General features: G+C 38.0%; 1 protein-coding gene across 20 annotated transcripts in view; it reads right to left on the reverse strand.

The window, feature by feature from the left end:
- limch1b (LIM and calponin homology domains 1b) overlaps positions 1–20,444 on the reverse strand; it is a 299,726-nt gene that overhangs the window by 167,603 nt on the left and 111,679 nt on the right. For 18 of the 20 annotated variants that reach the window (XR_009274142.1, XR_009274145.1, XR_009274150.1 and 15 more), the window contains exon 3: positions 13,318–13,384. Coding sequence is in view for 6 of the 20 variants with exons in the window: in XM_058797793.1 (XP_058653776.1) it covers positions 13,318–13,384 (67 nt within the window). In the remaining 14 variants the exon portion in view is untranslated. Of the gene's footprint in view, positions 1–13,317; positions 13,389–20,444 lie in introns of all 20 variants that reach the window. The other 2 variants (XR_009274143.1, XM_058797791.1) reach the window with 1 other exon arrangement.

Raw genomic sequence — 20,444 nt, forward strand, 5'->3', positions numbered from 1 at the left:
TCCCCACTCAGTGAAACACCCACTGAAAAACCTGATGAAAGTGCTCTAGTTATTGGTGATTCTATTGTACGGAACGTGAAAATAGAGACACCAGCCACCATAGTCCATTCTTTACCAGGATCCAGAGCGCCTGACATCTTGGCAAATTTAAAAGTGCTGACTAATGCTAAACGTAAATTCAGTAAGATTGTTATCCACATCGCCGCTGTTCGACTTCGATGTTCGACTTCGCCAGTCGGAGATCACTAAAAATAATGTTAAAGAGGTGTGTGAACTTGCAAGTACAATGTCAGACATTGTAATATGCTCTGGTCCGCTCCCTGCTTATCGTGGCGATGAGATTCATAGCAGACTGTTGTCACTCAATGGCCGGATGTCTAAGTGGTGCCCGCAAAATAACATAGGCTTTATAGACAATTGGAAGAATTTTTGGGGCAGACCTGACCTGTTGAAAACAGATGGTGTTCATCCCTCCTGGGGTGGTGCCGCTCTTCTCTCTAGAAATATGGCACATAGTCTTAGAGTTCGTACTTGACTAACTGGAGCCCAGGTCAGGAAGCAGACAGACTGGCTAAACCGATCGTCTGCTAGCCGCCTCACGTCACCAAAGTCAGTTAACTCTCAGCACATAGAATCTTTTTCATCTAGATATCACGCTATAGAGACTGTGTCTGTTCCCCGAACTAGAAAATACAGAAAACATACAAACCAAAGTAATAGTAACAATTTAATTGATGTTCAACAAATAAAAAACCGATATAATACAGATAAACACATGATAAAGCTTGGCTTATTGAATATTAGATCCCTTTCTTCAAAAGCACTTTTTGTAAATGATATGTTCACTGACCATAAACTAGATGTGCTTTGTTTGACAGAAACCTGGCTAAAACAAGATGATTACATTACAAGATGTCAGGCGCTCTGGATCCTGGTAAAGAATGGACTATGGTGGCTGGTGTCTCTATTTTCACGTTCCGTACAATAGAATCACCAATAACTAGAGCACTTTCATCAGGTATTTCAGTGGGTGTTTCACTGAGTGGGGAGAACCTGTTTGATGTTTTGATCGGAACGGAAGAGTGGTGTTTTGACCCGCGACAAGGCCGCCTCACTGTCACCCAGTTGCCCTGCTGCACGGGCTCAACCGAAACCAAACAATGTACAGGACTCCCTGAGCTAGTCGCATCCAAAGCAGTATCTACAGCCCTCACATTCTTACTGTCCTCAACTAAAGTTTGGATGCGTGTCTCTAGTTCTAAAACCTTCTCTGTCAGCCTAACTATTTCCCTGCATTCATCACATGTGAATCCCTCGCTGCTGACAGAGACAGATAAGCTATACATGTGGCAAACAGTGCAAACAACAATAGCAGGAGAAGAAGCCATTACTCACCGTGATTGCTGAATGATACCAACTTAACTTACCACTTACCACTGTTGTTTGATGAGCTCGTGAAAAACGGAGCGAGAAAAAAAGAAAAAAAACAGTAATAGGCACGAATAGAAACTCAAATGGAACCGCGTGTGACAAGTTAACGGGCTAACAAGCTGCACTCGCGGTTTTTAAAGGCGAACGATCAAATTAGTTAGATTAGTTTGAAAGATAACACCAGAAATATGGTGGGAATTAAGTTATATATTATCACTTTAGACAAAAGGGAGTGAAAGTAGGGTAGAGATTCAATAAAAAGCAAAGGTACACAGAGCTACAAACACAAACCTCTCAGCAGCACAAAAGACTGAAGCAATCGAACAGCAATGAGCAATCAAGCAGTAACACACTGCGCCGCCAGGGACTCAAATCCTGCAGTGCCAGACGTGTCCCCCTGCTTAAGCCAGTACATGTCTGGGCCCGTCTGAAGTTTGCTAGAGAGCATTTGGATGATCCAAAAGAGGTTTGGGATAATGTCATATGGTCAGATGAAACCAAAATAGAACTTTTTGGTAAAAACTCAACTTGTTGTGTTTGGAGGAGAAAGAATGCTGAGTTGCATCCAAAGAACACCATACCTACTGTGAAGCATGGGGGTGGAAACATCATGCTTTGGGGCTGTTTTTCTGCAAAGGGACCAGGACGACTGATCCGTGAAAACGAAAGAATGAATGGGGCCATGTATCGTGAGATTTTGAGTGAAAACCTCCTTCCATCAGCAAGGTCATTGAAGACGAAACGTGGCTGGGTCTTTCAGCATGACAATGATCCCAAACACACCACCCGGGCAATGAAGGAGTGGCTTCGTAAGAAGCATTTCAAGGTCCTGGAGTGGCCTAGCCAGTCTCCAGATCTCAACCCCATCGAAAATCTTTGGAGGGAGTTGAAAGTCCGTGTTGCCCAGCGACAGCCCCAAAACATTACTGCTCTAGAGGAGATCTGCATGGAGGAATGGGCCAAAATACCAGCAACAGTGTTGAAAACTTACAGAAAACGTTTGACCTCTGTCATTGCCAACAAAGGGTATATAACAAAGTATTGAGATGAAATTTTGTTATTGATTTTGTTATTGACCAAATACTTATTTTCCACCATAATTTTCAAATAAATTCTTTAAAAATCCTACAATGTGATTTTCTGGATTTTTTTATTTCTCTCATTTTGTCTCTCATAGTTGAGGTATACCTATGATGAAAATTACAGGCCTCTCTCATCTTTTTAAGTGGGAGAACTTGCACAATTGGTGGCTGACTAAATACTTTTTTGCCCCAATGTACATGTACACTACCGTGTCAAAATTTTGGAATAAGATTTTGTTTTTGAAGGAAGAGCATTTTTATTATTATTTTTTGGATATACAGCAACACAGTAATTGTATTGTAATACTATTTAAAATAACTGCTTTCTATTAAAATACTGAATATTTTATGTATGTACTGTATTCTGTAATGGCAAGGGTGAATTTGTCATTACTCCCATCTTTAGTGTCACATAAGTCTTTAGAAATCATTTTACTATGCTGATTTGGTGCTCATTTATTATACATTTTTACTTATGCTCAATTATCAAGTCAAGTCATGTCAAGTTGAGCTTTATTTTCATTCCACTATGTGCGGGGGCATACAGTGTAACGAAATGTCGTGCCTCACAGGACCACGGTGCTACATAAATACAGGCATACAGCAATGAAGTAAAACAATATAAACCTATACACAACTATCCTACTGATAGATTTTGACTATAAATATACTATATATAAAAATTTTTGGTCACACTTTATATTAGGTGGCCTTATCTACTATGTACTTACATTAAAAAATAAGTACAATGTACTTATTGTGTTCATATTGTATTGCAAAACACTTCTGCTGCTATTGAGGTGGGATACGGGTAAGGTTAGGGACAGGTTTGGTGGTATGGGTAGGTTTAAGGGTGGGTTAAGGTGTAAGGGATGTGTCAACAGTGTAATTATAAATGTAATTACAGAAATTAATTACAGATGTAATTACATATAGGTATTTTTAAAAATATAAGTACAATGTAAAAACATTCATGTACACAATAAGTGCATTGTACCAAATACAAAAAAAAATTGAAATGTAAGTACATAGTAGTTAAGGCCACCTAATGTAAAGTGGGACCAAATTTTTTTACCTATACATAAAAGAAAAAATACAAACTATACAAACTATACGAGTGCTTCAGATAAATACTGTACATTTGCGAAGAGAAACATTGTGAGTCAGCGGCTGGCTGGGGAACAGTGCAGGATGATTTGTAGTGCATGAGCATGTAAACATTCATATATTACTGAGTCTTTTTGTGGGATTTGTATACACACAGCAGTGTGTGTGAAAAGTGACTAGTGCGCATAGATAAGGAGAGTGTGCTACTACAGGTGGTTTGTACAGGCCCACTCACCTGTGTGTAGCACACTTCGATTGCACAAAAAAAAGTTCCATAAGTTTCAGATGGTCCATGTTTCAGGAGGTAGGGGGTTTGTATGGGGGTTCAGAAAGGGGCGGGGTGATTTGAGTTCAGGGCTCTCACAGCCTGGGGGAAGAAGCTGTTGAGCAGTCTGGCAGAGCGGGCTCTGATGCTCCGGTACCATCTTCCTGATGGTAGAAGCTGGAAGAGACTGTGGGAGGGGTGTGTGGAGTCCTTCACGATACTATTGGCTTTGCTGGAGCATCGTGTAAGGAAAATGTCCAGGATGGAGGGGAGAGGGTCACCGATGATCTTTGCAGCTATGTTCACTGTCCGCTGGAGGGTCTTGCGGTCTGCTGCGGTACAGTTCCCGTACCAGACAGTCTTCTGGTTAGAAAGTCCAGAATCCAATTACATAGGGAGTTGTTAAGGCCCAGCAGGTTTAGTTTATTTATGAGCTGTTGTGGGATTATTGTGTTGAATGCTGAGCTGAAGTCAATGAACAGCATTCTAACATAAGAGTCTTTGTTTTCTAGGTGGGTAAGAGCTAGGTGTAGGGTGGAGGAAATTGCATCGTCCGTAGAGCGGTTTGGACGGTATGCAAACTGGAGCGGATCGAGTGTGTTGGGGAGGCTGTTTTTGATGTTGTGCATGACTAACCTCTCAAAGCACTTCATCATGATTGGAGTCAGTGCTGTGGGACGGTTGTCATTTAGACAGGACACAGGTGATTTCTTTGGTACCGGTATGATTGTTGTGGATTTGAGACATGTGGGGACGACTGCCTGGCTCAGCGAGGTGTTGAAGATATCTGTTAGGACATCTGTCAGCTGTTCAGCACAGTCTTTCAGTACACGGCCAGGTATGTTGTCGGGACCCGCAGCCTTGCGTGGGTTGATCCTAGATAGGGTCTTCCTTACGTCGGCTGGAGACAGACAGAGTGCCTGGTCGTTGGGAGGTGTGGGCAGTTTTTGTGCAGGTGTGTCATTCTGCATTTCAAACCGTGAATAAAAGTGGTTGAGTGTATCTGGGAGGGATATGTCATCATCACAGGCCTGTGGTGGGGGCTTGTAGTCTGTGATGGTCTGAATGGCTTGCCACAGACTCCGTGCGTCTCTGCTGTCTGTGAAGTGATTGTTGATTTTTTGAGCATATGACCGTTTTGCATTTTTGATGCTGCGGGACAGATTGGCTCTTGCTGTTTTGAGGGCTGCTTTATCTCCTGATCTGAAAGCTTCATCTCTGGTTTTTAGCAGCCCACAAACCTCTGCTGTCATCCATGGCTTCTGGTTGGTGCGTGTGGTGATGGTCTTGGTGACTGTCACATCATCAGTGCAATTTTTGATGTAAGCAGTCACAGTTTCAGTGTACTCTTGCAGGTCTGTGTGGTTGTTGTAGGTGGCCGCCTCTTTAAACATGTTCCAGTCTGTGTCCTGCAGTGCTGAGGTAGCATTTTCTGGCCATACCGTGATCTGCTTTAGAACCGGTTTGGCAAGTTTGAGAAGTGGTCTGTATGCTGGGATTAGCATAACAGAGATGTGGTCCGAGTACCCGAGGTGGGAGCAGGGTTCGGCTTTGTATGCGTTCTTTTCTGTTGTGTAAACAAAGTCCAGTGTGTTATTTCCTCTTGTTGCAAAGTTCACATGTTGGTAGAACTTTGGCAAAACTGTCTTTAAGTTTGCGTGGTTGAAGTCAACGGCTATGATGAAAAAGCCGTCAGGGTTATTTGTTTGGCGCTGTACAGTTCACGAAATGCGTCCTTAGCGTTTGTACACAGGGGAATGTAGACCGTGTCAATAACAATGGCCGTGAACTCCCGCGGCAGATAGAACGGTCGACACTTCACAAACATAAACTCCACCAGTGATGAACAGTGTTTTGTCACTTCCACAGCATTGTTACACCATTTTTTGTTGACGTACACACACAAGCCACCCCCGCTTTTCTTACCAGACAGTGATGAATCTCTGTCCGCTCGGTAGCAGGTTAGCCCGTGCAGCTGAATGGCGGAGTCCGGGATGTTGTCGTTTAGCCATGTTTCAGTGAATACAGAAACACAACAATCCCTTGCCTCATGCTGTGTAGACTGACTGAGTTGAATTAAGTCCAGTTTGTTTTCCAGAGAGCAAACGTTTGACAGCATGAGTGTTGGAAGAGCCGGTCTTGTGGGGTTAGCCCTTAGCCTGGCTCATATACCTCCGCGCTTACCGCGCTTCCGTCCTCTCTCACACCGCTTGCGACGCCGCCTTGTGAGGGTAGCGTCAGTAGGCAAGGCCGCGGTCTCGAGGTCCGGCTCCAGCAGTAAACAAAGGCCTCGTAGCTTCTCAGTAGAAGAGTTTGTGTTGTTATGTGTTGTCGATATCCAAAAGGCTTTGGCGATCATAGATGTATCCCGGAGTGATCTCCCGATGAATTAGCGGTAAATTGACATTGTTTGGAGACGAACAGACGACATTAAAAGACATAAAAGCACCGTCTTTGGGACCTGGACCGCGCCTCCATCTTGGTCGCATCTTGCTGATTTTGTTGTAATCAATAATGGTTCTTATTATTATCGAGGTTAAAACAGTTTTTGTTGTTAACCCTCTGGGGTCAACAAACGCGTATACGCGTTTTGAGGCAGATTTTCCTGATAAGGCCGAAATGAGCTTGAATTACTCTGCCATTTTTGATCGTACAGATAAGAGCAATACACCATTCGAATCTGTAAGGGGTCTACTTTTATTTGTATACACTCATAAGAACAACACAACTTTGTGCTTTTGAAGAATAAAGAAAACAAACAGGGTGCGCTCTCTGTCTTCTCCATGAACTGCTTTTTGAAACACGTCACTAAAATGAACTGTAACTCAGCAAATACTTCACACAGAGACATGAGAAATATATCTATAGAAAGCTTGATATGTCTACTGTTAAATGAAGTAAGTCTTACCGACAACAAATATTCTGTGATAAAGTAATCCGTATGAAACCAAGGACATGTCCAGTTTTTCCGTCTGGTCTCATTATCTCTAATTAGGGCACGCCCACGCGCTCGCGCCTTTGTTATTACAAATCTCCACGCGAGCCACGCGGCATGTAAACGCCCACACCACCGTAAACAAAGCAGCATCGCGTTCACCTCAGATACTTTTCAGTTTTGGAAGAACACGCAGTGAGGAATAAGCCTTGTATTTACCTCAGAAACGCGCTGAGAGGAAAAAGAGTTGTATTTACCTCAGAAGACGCGCTGAGAGGAAAAAGTGTTGTATTTACCTCCAGAAGACGCGCTGAGAGGAAAAAGCTTTGTTTACCTCACAAACAGAACACGAGCGCAGCTGAGCCGGCGGAGGAGGAGATATTTTATACCGAGTAAGTAATGTTTCTTATTGGCATTCGATAATGTGTTGTTGTGACAAAGTTGAACGCATTTACTAGGTGAACTTTTCCCAAACTATAACTCCAGAATAAAATGTGTGAAATCGAGTGCAACATTTTGAAATATGATAGGCAACATTTCATTGCATTTAAATGTTGCATGACGTGAGGATAGTTATATGGTCTATAAACAATGATATAAAAGTAATGTCTAAGAAAGTTTAGACCAATCTTTACTGTGAAGTAGCCTAGTCTGTTTGAAAATACCTGCTCAAACGTTTATAATAAGCTTAACAATAATAATTTAGTTTTTCAGTTGCAAAATGTTGTATGATAATTGTATTGTATGATAATACATGCAAAGCATGTGTGCATCTATGTTATAAAATCACGTGGGCAATATTGGTGATCGCTAATGTAATAATATAGTTGCTCCTGATAAGACTATCAACATGCTCACTAATTTATTTATTAATTTTAGTGGGGGGGTGGTGCTTTATTTATTTTGAATAATAACAATATGTAGGCCTATATATTATAATAAATATAATGTACTGTTTTTGCTGTACTTTGGATCAAATAAATGCAGGCTTGGTGAGCTGAAGACACTTAAAAAAAAAAAAACATTACAAATCTTACAGTTGAAATAATTTGACTGGTAGTGTATGTATTGTCACCATGTTTGCTTTGTCTTTGTCCGTTCATTGTGTTGCTCACATCTGTTTTGTGTTTTCCCATGCAGTTTCTGCTGTCTCCTGTTTTCCTGGGTTCCAGTTTCCTGCCACTGTTTTGGATATTTTGGATATTGCACCCACGATGTCTTGACTCTTCTGTTGTTTATTTGTTTGTTTGTTCCTAATAAACTGTTTAACTGCACTCGCAAGTGAATCTCAAGTTATTTTATGTGATAGTTATATGTATACACATTTCTTTTTTCCTCACATTCTTTCTTGTAGCAATTCCCTCTCAGTCACACACCTGACTGAATGGCTCATTATGGAGCTCATTATGCGGGCCTTTGTCTTCTCAGGTGTGAGTAACAGCATTATTCAGGATAGTTCACGCCCTCTCGCATAGAGCCTTTCCACTCAAAAAGTGACTTAGAAAATTTAAATTAATATATTGTTTTCTCTGAACGAGTGAGTTAGATTATTTTCAGATCATTTTGAAGCAAATATTCTAGGCTACCAGAGCCAGTTCTCAAAAGTCTTGCGAACAAATGTTCTGTATGTGTTTTATGGCCTTATTTCAGTTACTTTAAAATTTTAGTTTTTTTTCTCTAATAAACGTTGTTTTCTCAAAAACACAATCATGTACGTATATGCTGCTCACATATTATTGTAGCGCAGTTTATGCTGAATACAGTGTTTTTAGACTTTAGCCATTAAAATGTTTATAAGCAACTGAAAAAAACACAAATGTCAGTGCATGTCAAAACTTCTCCAGGGCCCCAAAACACCCTCAGACCCCAGAGGGTTAATTACTTGTCTCTGTATGTGTCCCTTTGCCGGAAAAGCTTATTTTCTCCACTGCAAGGCCTTCTGTTAACAGGCTAAGATCCATTACTTGCTTTTCTGTGTAAAACAATAAGAATGTGATGAAAAAACTGACCTCAGTAGAGTTACTCAAAAACATCAAGTATCAAATACTGACCCTTCACAGTTGAAACTTTGAAATATACCGAAGATGTTTGCTTTTGTTGGTGCTTACAACAATAAAACAAGGTTTTGTGTGTGTATGGAAGGAGTATCTGTATTTGCATGTTTGTGACGGATAATGACAACATTGTGATTACCCGATCATTATTTAGTAAGTCTTTAATGAAACAGGACAGCTTTGAAGTGTTCAGCTAAACACCCCCTAAAACTTCCAAAATAAGCACTGCTTTTAACAATTAGTCTAATAGTAACCAACACTGTTAAAAACTACTCAGCAAAGTTCCTACAGTACTCAAACAAGACTACCCGAATGAAATGAGAAGTCCCTTGCTTCCCAGACTTTACATGTGAGAATATTGGGGTCTTTTTCTCAGAGTAAAGTTTTACAACAGCTTTCAACAATATTTCAAACCATGCTTGGATTTGGCCAGATATCAAAGACAGCAAAAATGAAGATTAATATGAGCAAAAATTTCTAATCACATTCTTCCAAGAACAACTCATATGCACATTTTGCAGCTTTATATTTTATGGCCCAATTTTCTTGTTTGTGTCTATTTTATTGCTCGTAAATAATTACAGAAAAACAATATAAATTTTATTGATATTACAAGTTAATACTTAAAGGGATATTTAATAAAAAAGTAAATTCTGTTATCATTTACTCATCCACAGGACATTCCAAACCTGTATGACTAAAAGATATTTAACATATTAAAAAAGATATAAAAAATATATTTTAAAGAATGTTAGGGGTCTAAACAACACTGGACCTCACTGACTTTCACTGAATTGTAATTTTTGGGTGAACAATTTTTTGAATAAAATTAAAATGCTCCATTAAAGGTGGGCTATGCATTTTTTTCAAAAATGCCGAACGACGACAGAAAGATAGAGATGGCAGATAAAAAAACAAAAGAGTAAAACGTCTGCGGAACAAAAGAAGGCTTACACCAGTTATCATGTCTGTCTACACTGGACGCGACAAAGCAACTGATGAAAATCATTTGAAATTTGTGTCAATACATTGTAAATAGACTGTGGGAGCAGTTTACTGTCAAGGATTTGTCTTGTCGCGGCGCAGCATCCAGTGTAGACAGCATCACTGATTATAATGAGTTCTATAGTATTTTGTCGCGCCGTGCCGCTTGCGTCCGTTGTAGACACAGTGTTACGATAAGGCAAGAAGTAGGACCCGTGCAGTGGCGGACTGGCTATCTGGAGCACCGGGAGTTATACCGATGGGCCGCTGTACAACCATCGCATAAATATAAGGAATGGATTACAGTAAATTTACGTAGCCTATATCCGTCCATTGACCCAGACTTATGGCCCGCGCTGCCCACTTGAGTCAGCCGCAGCGGTTCAAAAGCACTGGTCACGTCAGTGTCAAAATGTTTTAGCCTATCAAATCGAAGAAGGCGGTATTTACTGTTTACAAAGCTGAGCTGGGAGGCTGTGGCATTTGAATGCGAGCTGAGGTAAGATGTAGGCTAAACAGCAAAACATGATGAGACAATTTAGCAATATTTGCCAGCTGTTTTCAAAAAATGTTAAACGACTGACATTAATTTTCAGGGATGCAAACTACTACTGGCCTTTTCGAATTTCTCAGATTGTAATGCCATTTACATTGTTGGCCACAGTGTAGACTACATGGAAACATTAACGTAGCTGCTTTCAGCAGACATAAGATAACAGTGAATGTTTGTAGGGGAGAGCGGGGACGGTTGCAACAGGGGACAGTTGCAACATGACTTATTCCTCCAATCAGGAATGAGCTAGAGTGATGATACTCATACTGCACATGCTTAGTTAGCCCCTCCCCCGATCTGAAAGAAATCAGCCATTTGTGACCATTCCTTCAGGGAAAAGCTAATTTTGAGGTAAAAAAGTATTTTTTTTAATGTTCAGAATATTTCTCATACTGTCTAAACTGTTTTTGTGAAGCATTATTCATTCATATAATTTAAATCAGTGTTTTTTTAGCTTCTAATAGGCATAGCTATCAAGTGTTAAAGCTATTGTATCTAGCTAGTATAGTAAGTTTCATCATGGCTGACAGAGTGGGGACAGTTGCAACAGCATGCTGTTGCAACTGTCCCTTATCACAACATTGATGTAAAAGCTTGTCATATTAACATAATACAATTATAATTTCATGGATTAATAAATAACCCGTTCAATACCCAGGTATCCCTCCTTTTTTTAAGTACATACTCTCAAACTAGGCCACAGTGTAGTCTGTAATTTTTCTTTGTTTACAGTATGCCACGAGCCACGAGAGAGGAAACGCACAACAGATCACACACACACACAGACAGACACAGTTCATTTCAGGAGTTCACAGAAGTAGTTCAGTAAATTTTCAGTCTAGATTTTCATTAAAAATATTTTGTTGGTCAATTTTTTTTTAGGCCTAATAATTAACCAAAACATGATTGTTACTTGTTCTTTTACTAGTCTTTGTATTTTTATGGCCAATTTAACAAATTCAACAATTTAACCAATATACATTTTGTATGTTCACAAATAAAATAAAGAAATTGCAATATAATGTTATATAATGTTTCTTTATTATTACATTTTAATAAGTGTTGCAACTGTCCTGTGGACTGTTGCAACCGTCCTACTAGGGGTCAGTTGCAACGTTTCACTTTGTCTGTTCAAGTTTAAATTGTACATATATTATCATATGTATGCATGTAACAGCACTGTGGGTGGGTATCTGACAGATGTGGGTTTAATATATAAAGATTTTGGCTTTCCACAAAAAACTGTCTCTGAGAAACTGAAGGAAATACAAAAAGTGTTGCAACAATATATATCGTTTAACAATATTTATAGTTAGCTAATGTAAAGGTATAGCCTGCCGTGAAGCATAACGCCCGTTTCACACCGCAAGCGTGAGCGGCACGTGAGCAGCGATGGTTTCGGCGCCGAGTCTATTTTTGCTGCGCCGCTCACGCTCAATTAAAGTGACAGCACACTTTTGATGGACAATATAAATATTTCACACAAAACGTGCTAAAAATGCACAGAATAAGCATGTCTAGTGTGCTTTAAGACAAATTGGAGTATGTCAGGAAAGAAAATGAACAATTAAAAATATGTATAGAAGATTTACCCATTTTAACTTGTTTTTCATTTTTAATTGCCATAAGCAAATTATAACTTAAAGCATTTTATCAAACTCACAACGAACAATTCATCTAGCTCAGGATCTTAAGTTACAATGGAGTATATACAGTAGGCCTACATAAGAAATTCATTATTCATTCATTGTTGACAGCTTCTATAAGAAATGTAGATTATGGGTAAAAGTATATATTATTAAAAAATAATAATAATAATAATAAAACAGTATAAACAGCACTTTCTATATTTGAGTATGACTGAAACAACACGATAGAAGCTGTTTTTGTTGTTTACCATTTAAAAGCGAATCCCCAAGACTTCAAAACTTTCAAGTTTATAACTGACCAACTTCTAAAAACAAATTTATAGTTGTCTTTGTAAAGAAATATGTCGCTTTGGAGGCGCTGCTGTGACGCTGAACAAACGCTTCCAGTGTGAATACTCTGCCGAGTCTGATGCTGCAGTGACGCTGTAGTTACGCTGACGTGACGCTGCCGCGAAGCTCACGCTTGCGGTGTGAAACGGGCGTAATGCTAAAGATTTGAAATCTGCCCAAAAATGTTGACTATGTTTATAGTGTGTGCTTTTTATGGTGTTTTTATTTATTTTGTCTTATTTTTTATTTATTTTTATTTTTTTTATTATTATTATTATTTGTATTTTTTTGTCATTTTTGGGGCTTTGTCAGGTCTGACCCAAGACTTGAGCAGGTTAAAGGTCCAAAACTGTGATGAGTGCCTTGGACACAGGACCTTGGGTAATTTTAAATAAATGTGCTTTACAAAATAGACCCAAGAATACCCAAATTCTTTTAAGCCAACTTTTGATTATTAGTTTCAAGCATTTTTTGGGCATTCATGCAATATTTTATTTATACAAATACATATTAAATAATTTCTTCCTCTCTGTCCATCCGTGCTTCCATGTATACTGTAGATTAAGCCATTAACAAAAATTAAACATACAATAGCTATAAATTTAGGTGTTTTTCTTCTAACAAAGCAACTTGTGCAAATCCACCAAAAACATTATCTTTTCTTTTTTTTTTTTTTTACATACACAATGTACAGGATTTCTGATAACATGGGTTTAAAATGTAGCTAATGTAAATGTCACGAATCAGAAAATTAATTTACAAATCTACAAATGAATCTTCAAATAGGGTAAGAAGTAGGTAAGAAATTATTAGGTTGATTTGGGTCAGGAACAGATTTTAGAACCCAAGAAGACCTATACTTAGGCCCAAGTCCTGATTTATTTTTATTGTACAGAGAAACAAAAGCAGCTTGGGAGAGTTACTCACTCGCAGAGTAAGATGCCGTTGTCGAGTCCACCTCTGAAGTCACTGTCAGTAAAACTCCTGCCGGTCACTACCTGCAACACATTCACAAATGTTCAGCAAACATCAGTGTGACTACAAGACTTGATTTTAGTAAAATTTGCAAGTTTTTAAGAGCACCGGTGTGCAGTTTTCAGCATTCATTACAGCATTTCTCAGAATAATACAATTGAGAAAATTTAAGATGAAAATCAGCACAACAGGAAATGACCTTCTATGACACAGCACAAGTCAAAGCTTATTCCACTGGTTATTTCAGACCACTACAGGAGAAAGAGATAAATAAATAGTTTCTCTCTCTCTCTCTCTCTCTCTCTCTCTCTCTCTGAAAATTCAAAGTGCCTAAGCAGCCGTCATCCTGGCTAAATCTCTTTCTTAGGCGAGTATCCTTGCTAATTATTCCTGACATTTGGGATTTACCTTCTGTGTTGCTTGTGCTTTCCTCTCTCAAGGGCAAGAGGCATATGCAGGTTACGTATTCACATTTTTTTAGTGCTGTACGTATTACATAATAAAGCAGATCATTTATTTTAATGAATTTTACAATCTTTTCTTAAAATAGCTTAAATCAGCTAAATATTTTTATATGAGTTCAAAAATAACTACTTGGGTGGAGATTAGCTGGAGTTACACACTTGAGTCATATGATCTGAGGTGAAGACAAATACACCTATACAAATCCTGATATAGTATTTTTCACAAAGAAACTGTTAGCATAAACAAAAAGTAAACACTCTAACCAACAGTGCACTCACTAATCTAATCTAATCTAGTCAAGTCACCTTTATTTATATAGCACTTTTAACAATACAGATTTTGTCAAAGCAACTTTACAATATCAAAATAGGAAAATAGTGTGTTAATAATGTAAAGTGACAAGATTAAGCACTCAATTTTCAGTTAAAGGCATTTCATTATTGAATTCAGTGATGTCATCGTCCAGCTCAGTTCAGTTTAAATAATATCTGTGCAATGAAGTCGACGATATCACTGGAAATGAAGTGTCCCCAACTAAGCAAGCCAGAGGCGACAGTGGCAATGAACCAAAACTCCATCGTCTATCATCTCTATCTCCATAGTCTAGGCTGACTGAATCATATTTTCTCAAATACAGACCAGGTAATGCTAATGCTTTATTTACACAGTGAATATGACATAAATATGACATACTGGCCATTATATTTTTTTTCATATACTGTTCAGTTTCATTGTTTAACAGTTCTGTCTAATAATTTATTAGAGAATTGGTGCTCAAGTGTTGATGTTCACAGCACTGTCACAATATAACTAAATCATATCAACTGATATATCTGCCTTTGAGACACATCAGCCAAGTCAAGTCATGTCACCTTCATTTATATAGCGCTTTATACAACCCAAATTCTGGAAATGTTGGGACGTTTTTTAAATTTGAATAAAATTGAAAACTAAAAGAATTTCAAATCACATGAGCTAATATTTTATTCACAATATAATTTAGATACCATAACAAATGTTTAAACTGAGAAATGTAACAATTTTAAGCACAAAATGATCTCATTTCAAATTTGATGCCTGCTATAGGTCTCAAAATAGTTGGGACAGGGGCATGTTTACCATGGTGTAGTATCTCCTCTTCTTTTCAAAACAGTTTGAAGACGTCTGGGCATTGAGGTTATGAGTTTCTGGAGTTTTGGTGTTGAAATTTGGTCCCGTTCTTGCCTGATATAGGTTTCCAGCTGCTGAAGAGTTCGTGGTCGTCTTTGACGTATTTTTCGTTTAATGATGCACCAAATGGTGAAAGATCTGGACTGCAGGCAGGCCAATCCAGCACCCGGACTCTTCTACTACAAAGCCATGCTGTTGTAATAGCTGCAGTATGTGGTTTTGCATTGTCCTGCTGAAATACACAAGGCCTTCCCTGAAATAGACATCGTCTGGAGGGGAGTATATGTTGCTCTAAAACCTTTATATACCTTTCAGCATTCATAGTGCCTTCCAAAACATGCAAGCTGCCAACACCTATGCACTTATGCACCCCCATACCATCTGAGATGCTGGCTGTTGAACTGAACGCTGATAACACGCTGGAAGGTCTCCCTCCTCTTTAGCCCGGAGGACACAGCATTGATGATTTCCAACAAGAATGTCAAATTTGGACTCGTCTGACCATAGAACACTTTGAAACAGTCCATTTTAAATGAGCCTTGGCCCACAGGACACGACGGCGCTTCTGGACCATGTTCACATATGGCTTCCTTTTTGCATGATAGAGCTTTAGCTGGCATCTGCAGATGGAACGGTGGATTGTGTTTACCGACAGTGGTTTCTGGAAGTATTCCTGGGCCCAGTTAGTAATGTCAATGACAGAATCATGCTGATGATTGATGCAGTGTCATCTGAGGGCCCGACAAAGGTCTTCGGCCTTGTCCCTTACACACAGAGTTTGCTCCAGTTTCTTTGAATCGTTTGATGATGTTATGCACTGGCAGGGCTCTAGACTACAACCATTTTTTGAGAATGTGTGAGTTAAAATTTGACGTGGTCACATTTGTATGAGTGCATGGTATGCGCTGCTCCAAAGCGTCTGCTTCATACAGCGCACACTGCAGAGCCGCGGCACATTGTAGCAGATTTCACTGATAACTTGAAGAGAGGCGCGAGCGCTTCAGGTGTAGAGCCTGGTTTATACTCGCTGAGTAGCGGACTGAGCGCAACGGAGGATTTGGTTTTCAAACTAAACTAAATGACCGCTTCTTAAACCAGAGGTGAACATGTTGGTATTCTTGTAGAAAAAACATGCAAGTCCTGTCAACGACAGCCAGTTTAGTTTTACTTTTCTTTTTGTTTTCGTTTTGAAAAGCTTGTTATCTTTGCTGTTTAACTAACGTTACGCTGTGGAGGCTTTCCTTAATTTTTTAAATATTATTATTTACTTGATTCCTCAGTTTGCGAAACATTCTGTAATTTATTAGACAGCATGTGATGTGTCCTATGCCATGCCTCGTCTTATTCGTTTTGGTTAATAAATGTAATGTAGCCTAAGCTAGTTTGTCATTGTAACCTACTGTTTTATTGCTGTTGTGCTTTTTAATTAAGAATAACAATGAATCCATGTTTTGTTTTAGTCTTAAAAAGTGAAAGGTGTATAGATATAAGCAAAACAGACAATTATCTTTTCTTGTAAAACGTGACACCAAGATCGCGAATTTGAAAGTGAAAGTGAAAGCGCATGAAAAAAGGAATTCCTGTTCACAAAATTTAAGTCACAAATAATACTGATGAAAAAGAACGGGTTGAATGTTGAACACTTTCGTTACCATATAACTATAAACTATGAGAAAAGTTAATCAGCATGCATTGATTAATCAAATGTTGTAGCAAAAAAATAAAATAAATAAATAAAAAATAAATAAAAATATTGCGACCAAATTATGTGCTCGTGCGACCAACTGAGAAAGTTAGTCGCAAAAGTCCGACCAGTGGGAAGAATGAGTCTAGAGCCCTGCACTGTAGATGATGAGATTTGCAAAGCCTTTGCAATTTGACGTTGAGGAATGTTGTTTTTAAAGTATTCCACAATCTTGTTATGCACTCTTTCACAGATTGGAAAGCCTCTGCCCATCTTTACTTCTGAGAGACTCTGCCTCTCTAAGACATCCCTTTTATAACTAATCATGTTACAGACCTGATGTCAATTAACTTAATTAGTTGCTAGATGTTCTCCCAGCTGAATCTTTTCAAAATTTCTTGCTTTTTCAGCCCTTTGTTGCCCCTGTGCCAACTTTTTTGAGACCTGTAGCAGGCATCAAATTTGAAATGAGCTCATTTAGTGGACAAAAGTGTAAAATTTCTCCATTTAAACATTTGTTATGTTCTCTGTTCTATTGTGAATAAAATATTGGCTCATGTGATTTGAAAGTCTTTTAGTTTTCATTTTATTCAAATGTAAAAAATCTCCCAACATTTACGGAATTCGGGTTGTACAATGCAGATTGTTTTAAGCAGCTTTACAGTGATAACCAAGAAAATAGTGATTCAGTGATGCAAACAAAATTAAATTCTGGTGTAAAGCAGCTCCAAAAAGACAACAATCAACAGTCATTATTCAGAATGAGTTTATTTTGTCTCCAGCTGTGGAGCAGTGATGTCATCATTTAGCTCAGTTCAGTTCTCATCCAATAGTGTCCGTGCAGTCAATAGATATTGCCAAATATTAAGTGTCCTCAACTAAGCCAGCCAAAAGGCGACAGTAGCAACGAACCAAAACTCCATCGGAGACAGAAATGGAAAAAAATAAAAATAAAATATAGCTGCAAGCAGCGATTACCGGGGTTCAAGCATTTTAAGGCCTAAGGTGGTATTCTTTTAGGGTCTAGGCCAACCTGGATATATAGCTGACAGTCAAGTCAAGTCACCTTTATTTATATAGCGCTTTTACAATACAGATTGTGTCAAAGCACTTAACAGTGAAACACATAAGACAGTGAAACGCTTTCTTACACACACACACACACACATACACGGACATACATGCACACATATTTTGTTGCAGATATAGATATTTGAAATAAATGACAGGTGACAATATTTTTTGCAAGTCTTCACTTTTTAAGAGTTTATATCGTCATTTTCAGGTTTATCTGTGATCATAATATGGCAAAATTGTAAAAACTGATATATCTGTATGAACAAAATGGTAAACTTGAATTAAATGTGATTTTAAATGTTATAACAGTGATTTTATAATATCTCTATAAGAAAACCTATGAACACTACTGTTTTAGAGTTTAATAAGCCCATTAGTGGTCTTCCGCTGTCATCTAGTGGTTATAAATAGCAATTTCTCATACAACACTGTGTTTATAACCTTTATAACTATTATAGTGTTATTTTTTGTCCAATCTCTCTTAAATTTTGCATGCTTGTTTAGAATGAAATTATGCATCATTTTACACAGTTTGTAGGCTTTGTTTTAGTATTAATAGGCCTTTGGGTACACTATGTAAAATAATATATTATAAAATGACCGGTTTATAGATGTACAAATGCAAATGTTCAACATTGTTTTGATAATTATTGACCTAGAGAGTCTTGAGAACAGTACTGCACTGATTTGATTGATTTTGAGTTAAAAACTGAAGGCTAGTTGAAAAAAGCATGTTTTTATAAATAATCTCAAATACTTAAAGGACAGTTTGATTGACAGCAGTGATCCTAGAGGCAAAGTTGATCAGAATGAGAAGATTCTATAATGTCTATAGTACCATATTAAACTGTAAAAAGCATAATTTACAATTTAGATACAAGTTTTCACAAAAACAAAGTTTTGTAAAATGATTAACTTTACATTTCAGCCTTTAAACAATTTTTTAAGAAAATGGATAAGTCAAAAGTATTAATAATATTGATTTTAACAATTATTATCAATAAATTATTATATAAATTAAATAACATGAATTAGGGGTGTGCAAAATTGGCCAAAAAATTATATCTTGATATTTTCTGGGATTTTATCGATAACGATAATTAGACGATATTTTGCTGAGTGTGTTATTGTGCTGATATCTAAAAGATTACCGTGGACAGCTGACTCTGTGTGGTCAGTTCACAGCAGCAATAGAAATTAATCTTTTCCAACAAGTTTTAAGAGCATTTTTACATTTAAGCCATTTTTTCTAATCTTTTGAGTCAAATTCTTGCATTTGGGCTGTTACCAAGTAAATGAAATCAGTATCAACAAAATGTATCTTTGCAATGCATCTGAAGAGGCATTTAGATGTATTTATACACTTTTTAATGCAGCTCGGAAGGACACAGAATGCTAAATTGCAGTTACAAATGCATAAATAATGTTTTGATATTTGAAACATAAAACGTTGAAAACTGGTGTTTGAAATGATTTAAAAAAAATGAAGATACTTTAAATGTGAAATTAAAACGGCCAATAGGTGGCAGTAAGTCAGTGTTAATAAGTGAATCATTTAAACGGTTGATTCATTCAGGAATGAATCACCTTCATGCTGCTCAGAGACGCAAATCAGCTCTGTGGCTGTGTTTGGAATTATTTTTTTGTTGGAGAAATAGAGCAAAAGCAGGAAATATGGTGTCTAAAACGTAAGTCTCTTAATATTAACTTCTTGTTTATTGAACTGTTGCATAAAATCAATATCACATTTGTAATCATGCTGATTTTTGGAAGGAAAAAATGGCACTCTTCGTGTGATATTAACTATATGAAATGGTATAAAAATAGGCTATACATTTTCTGCGCCCATATCTTAAATTATGTGATCGTTATAAATGTATTTTAATAGACTGAATCGTGCAGTGAAACTAGTACGCGGACTAGTTTAACCTGTTAACTGATCCATTCTCTGCCAGCAGGTGTCGCCTTTGGCTGAAATATAACGGTTTTCCGGTAAAGCCAGAACATGAAATGAAATCATAGCCTTTTGAAGTTTAATCATCATAATCAGCCATATCGCAATTCTGGTCTTTCCGTCTCCAAATTTAAGACCTCTTGAAATCATAATTAAGACTTTCTTGTACAATTTAAGACTTTTTAAGGCCTTAAATTTGATACAACTAAATTCAAGACTTTTAAAGACCCCGCGGAAACCCTGGTTAAACACATCCAAAATGGCTCACAGACACACAACATACATACATTCACACACACACACACACACACTGACACACTTTCACACATGTTCGTTTTCGTGAAAAGTGGGGACATCCCATAGGTGTAATGGTTTTTATACTGTACAAACTGTATGTGCTATTTCCCTACACCAACCCTACACCTAAACCTACCCCTTACAGGAGACTTTGTGCTATTTCAGATTTTCAATACACTCCATTCTGTGTGATTTATAAGTGTTTTGAAAAGTGGGGACATGGGGTAATGTCCCGAAAAGTCACCTTCTCCTTGTAATACCTGTCGTACCCTTGTCATTATACAAATCTATGTCCTGATTTGTCACAAAAACACACACACACACACACACACTGAAACCAAGATGGCGGCGCGGTCAGACACAGCGGCTTCTCCGGGTCCCAAAGACGGTGCTTTTATGTCTTTTAATGTCGTCTGTTCGTCTCCAAACAAT

The sequence above is a fragment of the Onychostoma macrolepis genome, chromosome 14 (genome assembly GCF_012432095.1).
Source record: "Onychostoma macrolepis isolate SWU-2019 chromosome 14, ASM1243209v1, whole genome shotgun sequence".
Lineage (NCBI taxonomy): Eukaryota > Metazoa > Chordata > Actinopteri > Cypriniformes > Cyprinidae > Onychostoma > Onychostoma macrolepis.